Here is a 22,151-nt window from a genome sequence, read left to right as displayed (position 1 = left end):
CTATGTGTGAGGTCGCAATGTTGCTTTTCATTTTTGAAAGTTTTTTTTTTTTTTTTTTTTTTTTTTAAATATATTTTTTTATTGAACAAACAAGATAAATGTAAACAATTAAATGACAGTCGAAGTGGACAGTATCTTTCTGAAGCAGTAACAACATGAAACATCAGAGCAGCTTAAAATAGAAGGAGCAAAACGCTCCATCGACCCCAAGGGCCAAACTATTAGGCAGTTTAATCCTTCAAGAGAGAAGAGAGTGGAGAAGGAAGTTGAGAGGAGAAAACGGAAAAGAAAGAAAGAGAGACGAGAAGGAGATAGGGGGGTAGGGGGTAACACCCTGGGGGACAAGGATCGCATCACAATTTAGGTGCTGCATGGTATCACAATAGAATTTGAAGAGGAGAAACAATATCATCTATACATACAGAAGTACAGAAATGAAAATCTCCTACACTGAGGATCACAAAGGGACAGTAACATTTGGCTTAGTCCGGGGTCCCAGTCCACGAAGAATTATTGAGATGTGGAAGGTTGAGCTGAGGGATGGTGTTCCTCCATTGCAGAAACGGTAGGTTCAGACCCGTCCAGCGATAATTGAGCTAGTAAAAGAGCGGCATCTTGTGAGGGAGGTAAATGGTCCGGTAATGATGTCAGCTTGAGTTTCCCCAATGCATTGCCTATGTCTCGTTGCAAGTACCAGTTGGTATAGCGAAAGGGGGAAATGATATTATTTATTTCCTCTGAGGTAAAGGATCGTTCGATGTAAGCTCTCCATCTGGTAAAGAAGCGGGGAGTGGAAACAAATTGGGAGGAGATAACATCAAGTCGTTCTATGTGGAACAGCGACAGGAGGGTTTGTTGAACTCCAGTTAGACTTGGTGGTGTCGTGGAAATCCAGTAATTCATAATAGTCCTGCGTGCCGCCAGGAGGCATAGGTGGGACCAATGCGAGAGGGTGAGTGGACTTGGAGAGGTTAGCGACTCGGGTAGAGGGTCGCAGCTAAACAGGCAAATCAACGGGTCTTTGGGTATCAGTGTCCCGGTAACCGAGTGGATGTAGTCCAAGACTGAATCCCAAAATGTAGATATAGAGGTGCAGTCCCAGAAACGGTGTAGTAGGGTAGGTCGATCTTGAGAGCACCAGGGGCACTTGGCTTCCGAGGGCTCCTTAGTGGTAGTACGGAACGGGTAGTAGGCTCTATGGGTGATCTTAAATTGAGTTTCTCTCCACTTTTCTGAGATAACCAGTTTGGAAACAAGTCTGTATCCCTTCAGGATCCTTTCAGGCAAGGTAGTATCATGAAATATCGAAGCCCATTGTTTGAAGGGAGCAATGTGGTACTTTTCCGCCTGGTAGTCGATTAGGTGGGAATATAGGGTCGAAATGGAGTAGTCGCCCTGTCGAAGCATAGTGTCCAAAGGTGACTTTCGGAGGCAATCTTGACGTAGACCTCCAATGGATTTCAGGTAACTCAGCAGTTGATGATGATAAAACGAGTGATTAGAGGGTAGTGAGAATTCCTGAGACAATGATCGAAAGGATCTAAGAGTTCCTCGCCCCTGCTCGTAGAGGGATGCCACTGTACGTAGACCCCGCTGTTCCCATTGAGCAAAAGCTGAATGAATGGTAGAAGGCGGAAACATGGGATTGCCTTGAATAGATAGATGAGCAGAAATATTTGTGGGCAAGCCCAGGAGCTTCCTTACCTCCCTCCAAGCCACCACAGTGTCCCGAATAAGAATGTTGCTTTTAAGGTGAGGTGGTAAACCGTGAACGTTGGAGTGAAGGATCGCCGAGAGCGTGTAGGGATGTACCAGCGCCTTTTCGAGATGGTGATTGGAATATCTTGACTTGCCCGCTTTGAAAGTTTTTAAAGTGTTCTTCCTTTTTGTTTCTATTCACCTTAGTTATTAAACCACACAGTGTTTGATCATACCTGCAGCACTTTCCCCTCCCTGCCTTTCAAAAATCAGTATGGAGCACACCTGAAGCTTCCCCCTGCAATCCAAATACAGTGAACATTTCCTAAATGTCCAAATGCCAGGGCCAAACACCATCCAATGGGAGCATGCCAAGCCCTATGCAAATACAGACATTCAGAAAGCTGGTATTTGCAGAATATCTTGTGTATAGACTACAGCAGTAGATGGAGGAATTCAGTGAAGGTGGGAACCCCTGATGGTGTCAGCTATACATCCTCCTTGTTCTTCTACACCTGGGGTCACCAAACTGTCTAAACAGGGCCCAGTTTACGGTCCCTTAGACTTTAGGGGGGCCAGACAGTGTCCACTGGGAGTAGAAAAGGTCCCGTCAGTGGGGAAAAACAATGCCCCATCCTCTGTGTCAATGGGAGGAATCGTTCCACATCATTGATGTCATTGGAAGGAATTGTGCCCCAACATTGGTGGCATTGTGCCCCTTTGTTGGTGTTAGTGGGAGGAACGGTCGTATCCCATCATTGCTGTCAGTGGGAGGAACTGTGCCCCAGCGTTGGTGTAATTAGGAAGAATGGTACCAGCTCATTGGTGTCATTGGAAGGAATTGTGACCCTTTGCTAGTGTCTGTGGAAAGTCCTGTGCCCCATTGTTCTTCTCCATGGGAGGGAAGGGTGAATTATGCCCCACTGTAGGTATCCGTGGATGAAATAGTGCCCCAAGAGTCAGATAAAAAGCAAGCAAAGGCCCGCACCTGGCCCCTGGGCCACAGTTAGAAGACTACAGCTCTACAATTTTTTTCTTATTAAAAATATCAATGCCAATAGCCTGGCTACATTGCGGATGCAATATACACAAGTATAGAAATAAGGATCTGCCCTTTCCCTGGCTTTCATTTAATGCATGTTTGTTTTGGGGCTTGTGACTATGTGAAGCACTGAGGTATAAGACAGCCAAAACTAAACAAAGGCCAGCAATGGCACTCTCCCATAGTTCTACGACAATACAGGTTCACTTTAAAACTATATAATGTGTACTAAAACAGGTTAAATAAATTTACTTGTGTGTCTCTGAAAACCAGCTCCAGTAAGAGCTAAAAAATTCTTTACCCCAGGCAGCAGTCTGCAAAAAATGCTGTTGAACTAACATGGAACAATGTGAACCTTTGTCTATTGAAGTAACAGTCATACTAACGCACGTCCTTTAAGAAAATTGGTGCTTCCTTCATTTAAAAAAAGAATTTTAGTACTTTGCTCTAAATAAAAGCAAAAAAACAAAATTTGCTAAATTACATTTTTATTAAATTTTCAAAACCTCAACACTCTGCAATTCCTGCAGAGACGCTGACACAGTTCATATTTCCAGAAGCTCATTTCAAAGATGTGAGCACTACAGGTTTTATTCAGCAACAATTCATCTTCTGCATTTCAACAACTCCTGTTTTCTTGCGCAGGACACAGAAAAGCAAGGAACGGCCATGGGCACTTACATAGGCCCCGTCCATCATTAGGCAATTGAATCCGATGTTGTAGGAATTGCTTGGTGCTCAGTACAAATCAATATTGTATTGAAAACCGCAGACAAGGCAACTAAAAAAATATTTACAGTGCGGCAAACTTATCCTGTGCAGGAGGGAGACATTCTTTGTTATTAGTGCATTGCTCTGGTGCATAGGCTGGAACAGTAAACGGAGCTACAGGTTATTGGGGATAGGCCTCCACAATCATTCCATGACCCTAAAAAGAAAGAAAAAAAAAAAAAACAACACAAGTTTGTCAAAAGTACACAAGGGTGTCTACATTCAGTGGAAGACAGATTTTGTTTTATAAAAACACTGGAATTACAAAGTATAAAAAAATGCATGCACGTATACGTGCAAAACTGTGGTGACTAAAAAGGCAAATACATTGTTCATTTTGCAAGTGACTTTGCAGTCTTCAAAATACATTTCTCGAGAGCTTAGTGAATGTGGTGAAGTTTCCCTTTGCAAAAAATACCCAAATCACGTTGAAGGAAAATAAAAACAGCATTTTTGGATGATGGAAGTCAGCAGAGCTTCAACCCATTCACTAAGCTCTGGGGATAAATATTTTGCAGAGAGCAAATGCACTTGCAAAGTGAACAGTCTATTCGTCTTCAGAAAATCAACTCCAATGTGCCTTCTGACTTTTCCTGAAGGTCTGCCAGCTGCTGAGACTTTGTGACCTCACTGCCTCTTCTTTCTGTACAACCCAGAGGTCATAGGTTTTCTACTCCTCCCTTTTAGCATGTCATTATGCATCGATTAAAGTGCAAAGACCATCACTGAACAATGAGGCCACTCCCATTCCTGCCCTGTGTATCCATTCTCATTTGATAGCTGCACAAAAAAATAGATAATATAGCAGAATTGGGGGAGCAGAAAATACGCCCCGGACTGCTGGGGGAGCGGCACTACCCGATATCCTTACTTTGAATGAGGGTGGTGAGAGCGTGGCGGCCTCGGGGAAAGCTGCTCCGGTGACTGGTGTCCTCACCTGGAGCACCTTCCATGGTGTCTCGTCTCTACTCTCGGCACTAGGCACCCAATAGAAACACCTGCTACTTTGGCCAATAGGTTTCATTCCAGATCCCAGATTGGCTGGGAGGGAGATCAGTGTTGCAACAGTGAATTTTCATTTGCTGTTGCAACACACCTGGGTGGGCTCCAGAGGCAATGCTCTGCGTCCCGAGTCCACCCTATTTTGAAGCCTATGGCTCTAATCATTGCAAAAAAAATAAAATTAAACCCTGGCCCTTCTAATTCATATGCCTGGTGACCCAAAAGGGGCCGGATACATGAATAGGGGGCAGCAATGGATAGATTCAATCTATCCACTGCATAATATAGGGGATGGCCCTAATGGACAGGCTGCCCCTGGATGAGGGTCTGGTGAAGATAAAACCACTCCAATATATGCCACAATTCTGGCATTGTCAGTTTAAAGTGTTTGGGCAAAACTTTAAATTTGTAGTCTGAGATAGGGTAGGGAAAGTTTAGGTCTTCAGATTGTTTTTTATGCCTGTCTATGTCCCTATTGGGGAGGTTTATCCCTCTATTTGTAGTGGTCACTGGGCAAGACATGAGAGAAAATCTTCCAATAAGGACGCTTGTTCTGGGGACAATGGTCTAAGAAATAAACTTTCACTATGGAAATCTGGGGAATTTAGCCAATAGTACACAGACATCGACAACTCTCTTACAGATGTAGCAGTTACAGGGCTGAGACAAACCATTTACCACTGACAAGGGTGCTTGCAGCGATTAGTTTTTATTCCAAAACAACTGTTTGAAGTAACCAATTATATGGAGCTGGAATTTGGCTTCAATTTGTTAGTTTATCTACATCTGCGAATACATTTAACACCTCCCCCCCCAGACTGACAATGCTGCTGTCAAAAGGCACCTCTGTTTCTCCTTCATACAGGATGGAGGCATTTTGATACAAAAGGGTGAAAATGGAGGGAAGAAAAGCATAAAAAATAAAAAAACTAATGCAACTGCTACATTTGGTAAGGATTGGCAAGTTGAAATATAAAATTTTTGGGTTTAATACCGCTTTAAATTGTATATGCAGCCTTGCAAAGGCAGGCAGAGTGGGCTTAGGAAATGAATAATTTGTCTGGCACCGTCGCTGTGTATGTAAATGTAAGCTTGAGCTACTGAGCTGTGTAATCAGTAGCTGTAAACAGGATGAACATCTAAGGCCCCTTTCACATGAGGCGGACTGCTCCGCTTATGCAGAGCAGACACAGACCGCTCTCCTCTATGGGCAGTTGGTTGCAAATGGACTGCCTGTCCGTTTACACCCAACTGCCATCTGTCTTTAGAAGATAGGATTGGATGTTGGCGTGTGCCAAAGGACATGTCCGTTGACACCTGCTTCTCCATAGCAAAGACTGGAGGATGCCATTGGCCCGTCAAAAAGACTGACAGGCAGACCAGACTGGTCCACTCGTGTGAAAGGGGCCTTAGGTTACTAACACATGAGAGAATCTTGGCAGTGTGGGATCCATGGGATACAACTCAAACACTGACTCAACCTGCAGGTAATTGATAATGTGTTGAGATTTTCCTCTGACAATAAACTCCGGGGGAGCAGATCAGACAGGAATACTAAGACTCAAGGTAAATGAGGTTTATATTTAGCTACAGCCTGCGCCTCTTCACCGCAGCAGGAATACTAAAACAAAACAAGTTTACCTGGAGGAATTACATCTTAGCCATAGATAACAATCACAGCATTGTGAAATGTGTAACAGCGGGCAACAAAAAGACCAAAATATAAAATTGCTGCACACAACTTCTCCTTACCATGACAGCTTTAATATATTAGATCTTTGGAAGTTGGAACACAACGCTTTTTGGTTATTTAAGGTTTTCTAAAGTTTTTTTTTTTTTAAAGATTTATAATAAAAAAAATTATATAAAATATAAAAGAACTTTGAAATAAATTTCAAATACAGGTTGCTCCCATGACTCCACTTTTGGGACCACATTACACACATACAGTTAGGTCCATATATATTTTGACCGGCACAATTTTAGTTTTTTTCAGGTATTTACCAAAACATATTCCAGCTATATTTATATAATGGATATGGGCTGAAAGTGCACACTCTCAAGTTTAATTTTGAGGGTATGTACATACAAAATCGGAAGGGTTTAGGAATTAGAGCTCTTAAGAATAGCCACCCGCCCGACGAATTAATTTCTAATCAATGATAGGAGAATCGTGCGAGAAATGTAATAAGAAAAGAAAATTTATGGAGAGAAAAGAAGATTCCCGGCCACGAAAATTCTTTTCTGTAGCAACATGAGGTGAAATTGAAGGCTTGATCGGCCGAATTTCGAAAATCAATGGTGGCGCCATCGGATCACAAAATAAAAAAATAACTTTCTGATTTTGAAAAGAAAATTTGTTAAAAATTCAACCATGTATGGCCTGCATAAGGCCCCATGTACACTCCTGCTGCTAAATGGACATGCAGAGGCAGTTGGACACTTTTTTCAGCTGCCCCTGAACTCATTGAATGTTATCTTATGTGTACATGCACACAGGTTCGTTTACTGTCGTTTTTAGGCAATTGCGTTTATAGGCCTTTTTTTGAAGGCAAAAATATGAGTTCAGACACCAAATTTTCCAACGTTTCAGACGACAAACGTGTTTAAACGTGGGAACCCGCGTTTAAAAAACAAAACAAACGCTTCTAAACACAAACGCGGCATGTAAACGCGGCATGTAAACGTGGAAAAACTGACATTTTAAAACGTGGGTTACCATCTGTCAAGTTAAATCGTTCAGGAGAGGCTGTAAAAAATGTCCCGTGTACATGAAGCCTAAGTGTGGCATTTTCATTTGGAGTCTATTGCTGTGAACCTACATCATGTGCTCAAAGGAGCTGTTCATGCAAGTAAAACAGGCCATTGTAAGGCTTCAAAAACGAAACAAATCCATCAGAGAGATAGCAGCAATATTAGGATTGGTCGAATCAACAGTTTGGAACATTCTGAGGAAAGAACGCACTGGTGAGCTCAGCAACATAAAAAGGCCTGGATGTTCACAGAAGATAACAGTGGTGGATGATAACAGGATCCTCTCTATGGTAAAGAAAACCCCCCCCCCCCCCCCCCACACACACACACACACACACACACAACATCCAGACAAGTGAAGGACACTTTCCAGGAGGTGGGTGTATCATTGTCAAAGTCTACAATCAAGAGAAGACTTCAGGAGAGCAAACCCAGAGGGTTCACCAAAAGGTGCAAACCATTCATAAGCCTGAAGAATAGAAAAGTCAGATTAGACTTTGTCAAAAAACATCTAAAAAAGCCAGACCAGTTCTGGAAAAGCATTCTTTGGATGGATGAAACTCAGATTAATCTGTAGCAGAATGACGGGAAGAAAGAAAAAAAGTGCGGAGAAGGCTTGGAACAGCTCCTGATCCAAAGCACACCAATTCCTATGTAAAACATGGTGGAGGAAGTGTGATGACATGGGCATGCATGGCTTCCAGTGGCACTGGGTGATAGGATGCATTAAGATGGGGAAAAAAAAAAAAGGGTTTACAATCCCGTTAATCTACTGAGTAAGGATGAGCTCAGGCGTGTTTTTTTTTTCTTTGTCGCATACATGTAAAAATCCAAATTTTTGCCAATAAAATGACATAATCCCCCAGAACATACACACACACACACACACACATACACACATTCTGAAAGCAGAGGCCTTGTAAAACAACAAGGTGATAGTTGCAAATTTCTGTTTCAGGTGATATTTGCGCAACTGTTTAACCGCTCCCGACCGCCGCACACCGATATACGTCGGCAGAATGGTACAAGCTGGGCAAATGGCCGTACCCGTACATCCCTCCTTCAAAAGCTGGCTAGTGGGCGAACATGCCTGCCACGCGCAGCGGCAGCATGCCCATGTGTCCCGAGGACTCTATGTCTGCCGGTGGCCCGCGATCGTAAACAAGGCATTTCCCTGTTCTACCTAGTGACATGACGGGGATCTTCTGTACCCAGTGATCGGAAACCGTGATCTGTCATGTTCTAGTGAGCCCACCCCCCCCCCTACAGTTAGAACACACCCAGGCAAAACACAATTAACCCCTTGCTCGCCCCTAGTATTAACCTCTTCCCTGCCAGTGGCATTTATACAGTAATCAGTGGCTATTTTTAGCTCTGTTAGCTGTATAAATGTCAATGGTCCCAAAAAAATAAATAAAAAAAAATTTAAAAAAAAGTGTCCGATATGTCTGCTGAAACGTCTCAGTCCTGCTAAAAATCGCAGATCACTGCTATTAGTAGCAAAATAAATAAATAAAAATGGTATAACTATATCCCCTATTTTGTAGAGGCTATAACTTTTGCGCAAACCAAATATACACTTATTGCGGTTTTTTTTTAACGAAAAAAATATATAGAAGAATTTTGGGGATATTTATTATAGCAAAAAGTAAAAAATATAACTTATTTTTTCCAAGTCACTATTTTTTTGTTTATAACGCAAAAAATAAAAACTGCAGAGGTGATCAAATACCACCAAAAGAAAGCTCTATTAGTGGGGAAAAATTTTGTTTGGGTACAATGTCGCACGACCGCGCAATTGTCAGTTAAAGCGACGCAGTGCCGAATCGCAAGAAATGCTCTGGTCATTAAGGGGCTAAAGTGGTTAGTCGCAAATTTTCCAGAAAAAAAATATAATAAAAATTAATTTTAGTGCACAACCACGCCATATAATACCCATGTCTGGTTAAAATAGAAAAGATGAAGTTGCATCGAGTAAACAGATACCCAGTATTCCACGTTTTAAAATTGCGTGAGCCCATGATATCACTAAACTATGGTGCCCAGAAATCACCATAGGCAATGCTTTAAAAGCCATTGCAGCTCATCAGTTTAGAGTCAACAAGTAACTTTTGTGCTAGAATTATTGTTCTCACTCTAACGTTCATGGCGATGTGTCACATGTGTGGTGCGACCGTGGTTTAAATACACGTATGCACCCTGGGCATGAGTTCACGTTTGTGCAGATATGCGGGGCAACGGGGGTTTTGGCAATTTATTTTTTTGCTTTTATTTTTTCATTTATTTTTATGTGATTGCCATCACAAGGGGTTAATAAACCCCTGTGTGATAGAATTGGGCAGGTGACAGGTACTCTTTTTGGAGACATAATAGGTCTAATGGACCCCAATGTCTCCCCTGCCCTTCGCACAGATCAGCTTGGTTAGGTGGTGTCTCATGGCTGTACTGGCCAGAAAAGTGGCATCCGTAACCGGAAATGACATCACTTCTGGTTTCATTGTTTGCATGTGGGATCGGGGCATGGATTTGTCTCGGTCTCACTACAGTCTCCTTCACCCCACCAGTGGATGCGTTGCCGGGCGACGGTAAGTACTGGACAGCCCTGGAACTACGGGAGGAGGGCGGGCCGTCGGTGGAACGGAGGGGCACCGCGCAGCTGGCTGTGTGAAAGTGATCGGCAGCTATGGAGCTGCAGCAACACTTTCAATTAGAAGCTAGTCGGCTGCTCTCCAAAAACAAACACTTTGATCACAGCCATCAGCTTGTGATCAAAGGTTCACTTTTTTGGATGTACATAGTACGCCCAAAGAGCTGAACTGGTTAAAACTGAACACATCCCTAAGACACGGCACTGGATCCAAGTTGGGCTCAGGTGTGTATTTAGGGGAGGAGCGGCAAGTAAAAAAAAAAGTTTACCTTAATGCAGAGAATGCTTTAAAAAGGTATAAAACCTGGAGCATTCAGGGCTGTTTCACACCACAAAAACGCACTTCAGATCCGTTCCAGATGCATTTTTTTTTATGTATTTCCAGGTGCATTCCAGATGCTTTTTTTCACTGTACTGAGGTCCGGTGCGTTTTTTGATGCATTCTAGTGTATTTTACTGCATTCCAGTACAGTTCAGTTCTACTTTTTTTTTTCTGGAACTGGAAAGCCATGGAACTGATTTGCCCTGGTGTGAACTATGCCATTGGAAACCATATAATCTACTTTCCATTTGTTTTTGATGCAGGAAAAAAACAAAAAAAAAACAAAAAAAAAACAAACACTGCACTGCATGTGGTGTGAACTGGCTTTTACAACCATTTGTAAGGGGGAAATCTCACAATCGTGTTTTTATATTAGGAAGGGGTAAACCAGTGTCAATCAAATCGAATTATTATTTTCCTACAGAACAGCGAGGGGCCGAGCATGCTGTAAGACCATTGTTTCTCCAGTCCTCAAGGTGCCCCAACGTCACATTTTCAGGATTTCCCTCAGATGAAACGGCTGTAGTAATCACTAATGGCAGTGAAACTGATCAAATCATCTGTGCAAAATAATGGAAATCCTGAAGACCTGTTGGGGTGCCTTGAGGACTGGAGTTGAGAAACACTGCTGTAGACCATCATACCAGCTCTGGAACAACTGGGCCTATTCAAATAGGACAAAAGGGGCAGAGTAAAGAAAATTTGCAAATTCTGTGACTTCTCCAGGTAGTGCACATTAATGCTTCTAAATTTGTCCTGAACATCTGGGCTTCAGTGAGCTCTGCTCATGAAGGAACCAAGGAAAAAGCACACACGAATTTTGATAGCCTAACAGTGAACTGCTTTTAAAGTGATTTCTGCATTACACTGATCTGAGCAATCCCAGCAGTGGCTCTGTTCTCCGAACAGCATGGGCAGCACTACTTACACAGCAGCACAAGCTTAAAGCGGAGCTCCATCCTAAAGTGGAACTTCTGCTCATCGGAACCCTCACCCCCTCCGGTGCCACAATTGGCACCTTTCAGGGGGGAGGTGGGCGCAGATACCTGTATAATATAGGTATTTGCACCCACTTCCGGGAATAGATAGCTGCAGAATCTGCGGGTATTTACGCCATTTCCTGTCCCTTCCCGCTGTCTGCTGGGAAACACATGAGTCCCAGAGACAGCAGGGACAGCCTGTATTGTGCAGTGCAACTCGTGCATGCGCAGTAGGGAACCGGGAAGTGAAGCTGCAAGGCTTCAATTCTTGATTCCCATACCGAAGATGGCGGCGGCGGCAGCACCCGAGAGCCGAGCGACAGATCGGCTTCGGGTTCCGTCATCACGGGCGCGCTGGACAGGTGAGTGTCAATATTTTAAAAGTCAGCAGCTGCAGTATTTGCAGCTGCTGACTTAAAAAAAAAAAAAAAAAAACGCCGGAACTCCAGCTTTAAAGTGGTTGTAAACCCTTACAAACCACTTTGACCTACAGGTAAGCCTAGATTAAGGCTTACCTGTAGGTCCAAGAAATATCTCCTAAACCTATACGGTTTAGGAGATATTTGCCTGAAGACAGGCACCGCTGTCTACGGCGCATGCACCGTAGACAGCGGCGCACAGGCGCACTGAGCGCGGCATTTCCAACAATGGAGCTGCAGCGCGTGTCGGCTCCCGTGCGCATGCGCGGGAGTGACGTCATCGCGGCTCTGCCGAATGACAGCGGCGGAGCTGCGAGACCCCACCGAAAAGATGGATGTGGCGGACTACAGGGGACAGCGGTGACATCGCTGGCTCCTGTGTCAGGTAAGTGACACATAATGGGCTACTATGCGATGCATAGTAGTCCATTATGCTTTGCCTTTGCAGGGAATGAAAAAGGAAGTAAACCCATTCTACTAAACGAGAGTTTAGGAAGCTGCCATCTTAGCCTCTGTTTGATCTTCAACTGCCATGATGCTGCACATGTGATCAGTTATGACACCAGCCATTGGATGAGTACAACCGATGTGACAATTACATTCCCAGAAAGTGCCGGGAATGTAACTTTTTTTGACACCGTTACAATCAATGAGATTAGTTCCGCTTTAAATAATCAGCAATCATGGCTGCTCATACAAGCACATGCATTTAGAAACCACACACACGGTGAGCATTGAGCAGATCACATAAAATCCAAAACAAAAGACACGGAGTAGACTGTGTGAAACACTCACCTGTCCTCCAGCAGCACATGCCGCTACCAGCCCATACTGTCCTCCTTCCTTCTTCAGCCGGTGAGCAGCTGCCATCACCAGCCGAACACCCGTAGCGGCAAAAGGGTGACCGAGAGACAGTGATCCACCCCAGGTGTTAAACTTCTCCAGAGGAGGCGCGCCGACCTGCAAGAATTTGTCAGAAGGAGTAAACAAAAGCCATTTCTCACTGCAGGAACATAGAACAAAAAAAAAAAATTTTTTTTTAAATATAGAAGCAAGATCTAGAGAAGCAGGGGAGAGGTTTGGGGGGTGAATTTGGATAGTGCCGACATACAGTTTAAAGGAAGAAGCATCTCTTTACACCACTTCTGTGATTAAAATGCATTTATTTTAACCAATTAAAGATTTTTGGGGGATCTTTAAAAACAGACAGCACAAGAGCCCCCATTGGGCTATGGAAATAGAAAGATGCATAAAAAGACATATTGGAAGTAAGGAATATAATTATAATATAATACAAACCACAGGAGAGCTCTAAAAGACTCTGGAGGAAACAAATACTGGAGGACAAGGCCTGGGACTAGCCTTTCAAAGTCCTTCCTATTGTGTTTCCTGCCTCTGAAGGTGGAGTTATGCTTTCTACTGAGCTGTCCTGGACAGATGACCAGGAGAGATGGGCTCAGGCGTATTCTGGGTCCTAGTCCCAGCCCACCTGCCCGCTCACGCCCAGAAGCAGACACGGCACACCACCAATCACAGGCGTTGAGACATTTCCTAGTCTGCAGCTGCACAGACCAGGAAATTTCTCCCTGCCTGCGATTAGTGGTTTGCAGTGTCGACTTCCTGAGGGGAACAGGCAGGGGGGTTGGGACTAGGGTGACCAGTTAAAAAAAAAAAAAAAAAAAAAAAAAAAAGGAAAAAAAATCGAATTGGTTGTTATGAGCAGCAGTCATTTCCAGAGCTGAGGGTTAGATGTATTATATTAAAGCGGAGTTCCACCCAAAAGTGGAACTTGCATTTTAAGCACTCCTTGCCACAGATGATGCCATTTTTTTGGGGGGGGAGTGGGTGCCTACTTTAGAGAGGGACTTCCTGTCCCACTACCTCCTTCCGTCTATGGGCTGCCTAGGTGACTACTCCTCTCGGCAATCTTCTGGGACATGTGACAGGTCCCAGAAGATTGCCTGTCCACTGGGAGAGTGCATGCGCAGTGTGCGCCTGGCCGTGAAGCCGCAAGCTGTCACTGCCGGGTGCCCACAGCTTCAATAGAGGCGCTGAGGAGAGGAGCAGGGCCCCATGCGGCCGCATCGCTGGACCGTGGAAGAGGTAAGCATGTGTTTATTAAAAGTCAGCAGCTAAACTTTTTGTATCTGCTGACTTTTAATAAACAAACATAAAAAAAAAAAAAAAGCCTGGAACTCTGCTTTAATAATAGAAAAGAAAAGAAAAAAAAAAAAGCTAGGTAAGTCACCTTTGTCTTCCTTCCCATGTACGTCTGGGCAAACCAGTCAGAATCCATTGCTTTCAAATTGGCCAGGATCTGCCCCTGTGCAAGGAGAAAAAAAACACAATGTTAACAAAGACCCTCGAGGTCTGCTGATGCAATACATGCTTTTTTTTTAGAATTGAATGTTCTGGGTGTGGGAACCACTTGTTGCTCCCACTGGCTTGTACATCCTATAATGACCCAGGAGCTGGCAGGAGGAGAAGTAGGAATTATAACACTCAGAAACTCAACAGCAAAGCAGAGTTTTAAAACAAAAGGCAAAGTATAGACGCTCCTCTTTTACAGGGTAGGCTTAGTTTAGAAGGGACCCTGTGTTGGTGTCAATATCACTTTTCTACTGTTTGACCCTTTTAGACATCAGCAGATATCTTAACCATTTGCCCTCCAGAAGATTTACCCCCTTCATGACCAGGCCATTATTTTGAGATACAGCACTGGGTTACTTTAACTGACAATTGCACGGTCCTGAGATGCTGTTCCCAAATAAAACTGATGTCCCCCCCACAAATAGAGCTCTCTCACCTCTGCGTTTTTTATTTTTTGTGCTATAAAAAAAAAGTGTGACAATTTTGAAAAAAAATAAAATCTTACTTTCTGATAAAAAACATATCCAATAAAATAAAAATATGGATTTGGTTTCGACAGGTCCCTGCTCCCACTTACAGGTAAGATCACTTGGCGATCTATGATATTTCTGGCCCCTCCCGCTACATTCTGGGACACACAGAAGTTCTGGAAGACGGCAGGACCATTCAGAAAACACAGCGTGACTCGCGCATGCATAGTAGGAAACAGGCTTCCCCTTTTCCTTACTACAGATGCCAGCACCTGCACCGAAGCAGACTGAGGAATTGGCTAGGAGTGCCGACATCGGGGTATCCCTGGACAGGTAAGTGTCCTTATATTAAAATTCAGCAGCTACAATATTTGTAGCTGCTGACTTTTTTTTTTTTTTTTTTTTTACAGGACTGGATTTCATTTTCTGACTAAAGTTCCCCTTTAAGCTATAATTGCCTCTTTTTTTTTTTCAAACAATTGACTGAACAGAAGAACTGACATCCAACCTTCCCCACAGCTGTACAGACTCAACTGTTCTGAAACTATTTACTCTGATTTCATTGCACACAGAGCTTCTCACAATGTGCATTAGAAGCTGCAGAAAGTCAGACAGATCTCACCTCATTTCCTGGCTGAAGGACATGTGACATCATCTAGGCCAGGGGTAGGCAACCTGGGGCCCTCCATCTGTTGTGGAACTACATCTCCCACGAGGCATTGCAAGGGTGGCAGTTACAATTACTCCCAGAGGCATGATGGGACTTGTAGTTCTGTAACAGCTGGAGGAACCCAGGTTGCCTACCCCTGATCTAGGCCTTTCCTCCCCAGTCCGAGTGTCTCTGGCCAGCCAACATACATTCACTGGAATTAAGTTCTTTGAGTCATGTAGGCTCCACATCACATGCAAATACACCCTCCCTACCTAGGACCAACTGTTCTTCCAGACCGACATCCACCAATCACGGCATATTAATATTTACATGAATCCTCCCAGGAGCCAGCCCACTGCTTCTATAAGGGCTTTCAAGAAGAGTACTGAGGCGGGGGGCTGTGAAGACTTCCGGAAGCTATGTACAGTAACCTGCCAGACCCTCCCACCCGCCATGATCAGCCTGCAATGTATAGAGAAACACTGACATGCAGTCATGATATTACTGGGTGTAAAATATGGTATACAATGAAAACAGAAAGGTTTTATTTATAAGTTTTGTTAGCATTTTGAGGAGGGAAAGAAAGAACAAGGGCAGGCAAAATGTAAAACAGATTAAAGTGCTTCTAAAACCTAAAGTTTTTTTTTTTTTTACCTTAATGCATTTTATGCATTAGGGTAAAAAAAAAAAAAAATAAATAAAAAAAAAACCTTCTGTGTCACTTGCCCTTTATATTTACCTGAGCTTGGTATTGATCCAGCACTGTGCACAAAAGTAGTGGCTTCTTCTGCCCTCTCTCTCTTCACACAGACAGACTGAAACAAGCGGGAGCCATTGGTCTCCGCTGCTGTCATTAAAATTCTGTGATGAGGGAGTGGGGGGCAGGGCAGGGCCAAGCCACGCTGTCTGTGACAATAGACACAGGCAGGGCAACTCAGGAATGAGCCCACACGATGTTCTATGGGGGCACTCAGTGGGGGGCCCCAGAAGAGGAAGATCGGGCCTGCCTCATGCAAAGCCATTACACAAAGCAGGTAAGTAGAACAGGTCTGTCATTTTATAAATAAAGCTTATTCACTTTGAGTGCTGGTTCCCACTCATGCGGTGCAGGAAACCGCATTCTATTCAGACAGGAAATCTCACTGCATTCCTGTTCAAATCACATGCTATCCATTAAAGTGCAATTTGAGCTTATTCATTTTGTATGGCTCAAAACGCAAGTTCACACGCACGAAAAAGGTGCGTGCTCTTTTTTTTTGCCACACTGGAATCGGATCGCATGGGTGTTAACACCCATGCAATCAGATTCAGCCAATTGCACTGCGTTTTGAGACCGGTTTTTTGTGGTGTTGTTGACTTAACATTGACACCTGCAGTGGTTTGCATGAACAAAGTGCGATTGTGATACGGTACAGGAAATGCACAGAAACCGCTGCAAATCCAGTGTGAACCAGGACTAAACGTCAGCTTTCAATGTTTATCTATAGCCTCTGACTTTTAGCCTTTAGTTTTTTATATGGTAGAGAATTGTTACAATCATAGAAAGTTTGTTTTTGTCCAGTATTTCATGTCCCTGTGACACAACAGGAAGTGGGGTGAAAAATAATAATAAAAAATCTTTAGTAAAGGCAGAAGGTTGTTTATTGAATGCATTCTACGCTTTATGATAAAAAAGCCTTGTGTGTGCAGCTCCCCCCCTTAGCCCCCCTGACACTTACCTGAGGTCCCTCTCTGTCAAGCGATGTCCACGACTGAATTGGGCCATCCGAGATTCTCACTCCCGATTGGCTGAGACACAGCAGCGGCGCTATTGGCTGCCGCAGCTGTCAATGTCAGCTAGCCAATCAGGGGAGAGAGGGGTGGGGGCTCTTTGTCTGAATGGACACAAGGAGCTGACTCAGCTCAGGTGCTCCCATAGCCAGCTGCTGGCTGTGGGGGCACTGAACAGGAGGGAGGGGGCAGGAGAGCAGAAGAGGGACCTGAGAAGAGGAGGACAGGGGCTGCTCTGTGCAAATTGCAACAGAGCAGGTAAATATAACAGATTTGTTTTTATAGGAAATAAAACAAGACTTTACAATCATTTTAAAGTTAGGAGAAATCCACTCAGACAGGTTTCACTATTGGAAAGTTTCCCTTCACAGTGACAACCTTGTGTCCTGGTGACAATGGTCATCATGAAAAATAAGGTGAAGGTATTCATGATGATGAACAGAACTTTCTGATTATTAGATATCACAACATTGCATTCAGAATAAGAGGCAGTCGAGCTCCCAGCAGCTGCCACCACATTTACTTTGGATTACCCTAAGTAAATATGGTGACAATGTAAATCAATGCCCCGAGCATGACATTTGTGTACTGAGATGAGTCAACATACCTATGGGGGTGGGGTGAATCCACTGTGCTTCATGATCTATGAGTAGTGAGAGATGTCTTGATTTTGGGAAGACTATGAATATTCTTTGAATACTCAGTAAAATCAAACATATCACTAATCTAGCTGAAAAAAAAGGATCTTTCAGGACAACAAGAAAGGATCTGAGCAATCGTTCTTGTGGAAGACTACTTAAAGCAGAGCTCCACCCAAAAGGGGAAGTTCTGCTTGTTTGCCCCCCCCCCCCCACTGCCACATTTGGCACCTTTTGGAGGGTGGGCTGGGAACCTGTTTTTGACAGGTGCATGTCCCCTCTTCCGGGTGACCTCGCCAGTGAGGTCCCCCAAAACTTCGGCCCCCCTCCTCCCCCCACTGCCGGGCCATTCACAAAGCGCATTGTGCTTTGTGCATGCGCAGTAGGGAAACGGCTGTGAAGCGCAAGGCTTCACTGAGACGGTTTCCCTTACAAGGCTTGGCAGCGGCAGCACCTGGGAGCCGATTGAGGGGGGAAAAAAAAACCAAAAAAACGCCTGGGGGGCCGAGAAGTGTCCTAATATTAAAAGTCAGCAGCTACAGTATTTGTAGCGGTTGACTTTTCATTTTTTGGGGCGCGTGCGAGCTGGAGCTCCGCTTTAAGAGAAAGACAAGATCTTTTAGCTCTTGAGGAAGTTGCAGACTTTGAGACCCTGTCGCCAGATCATCTTTTGTAGCAAGTAAAATCATCCCATAAGATTATATGTGCATTTAGTGTATTTTATGCTTGTTATTTACCTGTAAAATCCTCCCTATATAGACATGCAAAAGCCCTGAGATTCTTACCGGCCAACTCCATCTTCATGCCTATACATGGATCAAAATTCGGTTGGTCCCTGCTAAACCAGCCAAATTGGATCCATGTATGGCTGGCTTAACACACTTTAAGGCAATACAAATTTACAATGACAAGATCACCACCTAGTTGCCGCAAAAAAAAAAAAAAAAAATATCCAATAAAATAGGCTAAAAGGCAACACTTGGTTTTTTTTATTTTTTTTTAGGTATTTTTGGATATGGTTTGGAAAAGTTGTCAGATTTCTAGTGCCGTTTCCCCGCTGGGTAGGAGGTGAAAGGAATTTTTTTTTTAAGGGGACATGCATTCTGATGACAGCTGTCTAGTAGTGAATGTACCTTTCTTTGGAACAATTTTCTCTCACTTCCTGGTGTGTGTACATGACAAGTGAAGAGAAATTACCCCAATGAGGCACAGATAGCAAGAGTCTTAATAACAGAGCATGACTGTGAAGGGACATTACAGTGTGGTACAAAGGCTTATGTGACTGGTTCAGTGCCCTCTGTACAACACTGCAGAATATGTCACGGCTATAACAATAATAAATATTACTCTATTGATCTAACATATACTGCAGTGCTGTACAGAGAACACTGAGCCAGTCACATCAGCCTCTGTACCAGATGAGCTTACACTCCAATGTATCATCGCAGTCATGCACTGTTATATACACACATACATAGGGAGGAGAGAATTAAAAATATGTATGCATGCATATGTGTGTGTATATATATATATATATATATATATATATATATATATATATATATATATATATATATATATATATATATATATATATATATATATATAAAAAACAAACACAGTATACCGCAGTGCCAAACAACAAAAATAAACCATTCAAATTAGTCAGCACCACATGAGCTTACATTCTAATAAAATCACAATCAAATTCCCAGGGCAGTCCTAGTCTGTCTGGTGGAAAGTCTAAAAATTGAAAACTGGAAAGTACAAACTGATACAAACTGATAAAGTCCCATACACACCATCAGTTTTTCTGCTGAGTTTTTCCTTCAGATTTACCAAAAGCATATAATATGGGAGGTCAAACCTGAGGAGTTTCAATTTGTATGTAATCAGGCAGGCCCTTACACTACATGGTTTTGGTAAACCTGAAGGGAAAAAACGAGCAGAAAATCTGATAGTGTGTATGAGGCATAAGAGTTAAAGTGATAAAAAATAAATAATCGAGGTAAGCTCATAAATGTAATTTCATAAAAGACATAGTGACAGGTTCAACTCACAGGATGAATACAGGGAGATAGCTCCATGCACACTTCCTGTGAGTTGAACCTGTTACTGTCTGTCTTTTATGTACACCTAATAAACCTTTTTACACTATTTGTTGCTTGGCGTCTTTTCTCATTCTCCTCCGCTTACATTTGAATATCCCACCACAGTAAGACACTATTATAATTATATTTATAAATCTCTGGCAGTGCTGTACAGAGAACCCTGAGCCAGTCACATCAGTCTCTGCACCTGAGAAGCAAATATTGAAAAGAAACACAGAAACCAACAACAACACATGCAAACACAGTGTACTTCTATCTTACAGCAAAGGCCTCATGGAACTCAAAGGCATCGATGTCAGCTAACGTCAGACCGGCTTTCTCAAGCACTTTGGGTGTAGCGTAGGTCGGCCTGAAATGAATATGTATGTTACAAATTGCAAGCATTCAAAACTAAAAAGCAGTCTCTAAATCCAGTGCTATCCTGCAGGTGGCGCTGCTGCTTAGGAAAGGTTTTAGTCAATGGCAATGAGAGCAGCATGGGGGTAGGAGTAATAGCAACTGACAGTTCCTGAGAGAGAGAGAGAGAGAGAGAGAGAGACAAAAGTATCCCAAAATTAGGAGGGACTCGTGCAGCTTTTTAAGGACACATGCAAACATTCAAGGGCGCATAAACTTTTACTTCTTTTTCAGACTGGGGTATGTGCAGATAGAAACCCGGAGTTCAAATGAGCCTATCTATACCTTACAGTATGGTACTGTATGTAGTATTGTTTGTACAGTACATGCAAGAATATTCATACATACCCAAGAAGAAGCTGATCTTTTGGGTCCTGAGAGACATAGACAAAGTCCCTGAAGAAAAAAAAAAAAAAAAAGAAAGAAACAGTTTAAATTTTAGTTATGTGCGCTCTAGCACAGCAGATCTTCTAGGATAAATTGATTATTCATGTGATTGTCTATCTAATGCCGCGTACACACGAGCGGATTGTATGGCGTACTTAGTCCGTCATACAATCCGACGGACAGTCCGTCGAAATTTCCGAACGGGCTACTTGCCCACACACGGCACTTTTTCAGCAGACTAATACGGCGTACTAAGTCCGCCGTACTATCCGCCCTACTTTTGAAACGAACGGACTCGCCCACACACGCAGAGGAAAGTCCGCTCATTTCGAGAGCGTCTCCAGGTAGGCGGGGCCCGCAAAGGAGACGTCGCTTGCCCCGCCGCCTGGTATGGACTTAAAGGGGAACCCCAACACCGAAAAAAAAAAAAAAAAAAAAAAAAAAAATCGGCGTGGGGCGGCCCCCCCCCCCCCCCCCCCCCCAAGTCCACAACAGACCTATAAGAAGGCGCAGTGGCCCGGCAGAAGAACCGAAGAGGGGGACAAGACCCCCGAAGTCGGGAGAAGAGGCCGGCGGCGAGGAAGAAAGCCGGACTCCTCCGCTAGCAAAAGAGCTACAAGAAGATAGCGGAGGAGTCCGGCGAGAAGACCCCCGGAGCTGTGCAATAAAGTATTTTATCTCGTGTGTTGTGTTTTTTTTTTTTGTACTTTTATTTTACAGGTGAATGGGTAGGGGTACATTGTACCCCATACTCATTCACATAGGGTGGGGGGCCGGTATCCGGGGGCCCCCTTATTAAAGGGGGCTCCCGGATTCCGATAAGCCCCCCGCCCGCAGACCCCGACAACCAACGGCCAGGGTTGTCGGGAAGAGGCCCTTGTCCTCATCAACATGGGGACAAGGTGCTTTGGGATGGGGGGGGCGCGCGGCCCAAGGCCCAAGGCACCCCCCATGTTGAGGGCACGCGGCCTGGTACGGCTCAGGAGGGGGGGGGGCGCTCGCTCGCCCCCCTTTCCTGGCCGGCCGGGTAGCGTGCTCAGACAAGGGTCTGTTGTGGACTTGGGGGGGGGGGGGGGGGGGGACCCCCACGCCGATTTTTTTCGGCGTTGGGGTTCCCCTTTAAGTACATACCAGGCGGCGGGGCCTGCGACGTCTCCTTCGCGGGCCCCGTCTACCTGGATACCCGCTCGAAATGAGCAGACTTTTCTCCGGCGGGAAAAGTCCGCTCATTTCAAAAGTACGGTGGACTGGCACACACACGGGCGGATTGTCCGCCGAAATGCAAGTACGACGGACAGAATTTCGAAAAATCCGAAATACTTAGTACGCCGGACTGCACGCTGAAAAAGTCCGCTGAAGCCCACACACGAGCGGACTGTCCGCTGAAATGTGTTTTTCAGCGGACTAAGTAGGCCATACAGTCCGCCCGTGTGTACGCGGCATAAGCCTGCTCCCCCTACCTGCCTCTACCTGCCCCTATGTCATCAATGGAGGAAGAGGGAGAAGGAGAATTTGAAAAACCACCAAGTGGGGGGGGGGCTGGAGGCAGTCATTCAACACATTCGTAAGTGATGGTTTCTTTTGAAATACATTTAGTGACAGATCCACTTGGACCCCTTTCACACCACGCCGCCCATAGCGTCGACGGTAAAACGCCGCTATTTTTAGCTGCGTTTTACCATCGGATTTGCGGCGCATTTCGGCCGCTTTTCGGCGTGCTTT

The 22,151-nt window shown here is 44.2% G+C and overlaps 1 protein-coding gene across 2 annotated transcripts in view; it reads right to left on the bottom strand.

The window, feature by feature from the left end:
• Positions 1–3,211: 3,211 nt before the first annotated feature.
• HADHB (hydroxyacyl-CoA dehydrogenase trifunctional multienzyme complex subunit beta) overlaps positions 3,212–22,151 on the bottom strand; it is a 51,772-nt gene continuing 32,832 nt past the window's right edge. For both annotated transcript variants that reach the window (XM_077489145.1, XM_077489144.1), the window contains exons 12-16: positions 20,391–20,438; positions 19,908–19,995; positions 13,884–13,958; positions 12,431–12,595; positions 3,212–3,668 (exon numbers count right to left, since the gene is read on the bottom strand). In XM_077489145.1, the coding sequence (XP_077345271.1) occupies positions 3,633–3,668; positions 12,431–12,595; positions 13,884–13,958; positions 19,908–19,995; positions 20,391–20,438 (412 nt within the window). In that variant the 3' untranslated portion in view covers positions 3,212–3,632. The remainder of the gene's footprint in view (positions 3,669–12,430; positions 12,596–13,883; positions 13,959–19,907; positions 19,996–20,390; positions 20,439–22,151) is intronic.

This window comes from Lithobates pipiens, unplaced genomic scaffold (genome assembly GCF_037356315.1).
Source record: "Lithobates pipiens isolate NorthernLeopardFrog02 unplaced genomic scaffold, aLitPip1_a1.2 Scaffold_18, whole genome shotgun sequence".
NCBI classification, from domain to species: domain Eukaryota; kingdom Metazoa; phylum Chordata; class Amphibia; order Anura; family Ranidae; genus Lithobates; species Lithobates pipiens.
This window is presented reverse-complemented; position numbering and strand designations above follow the sequence as displayed.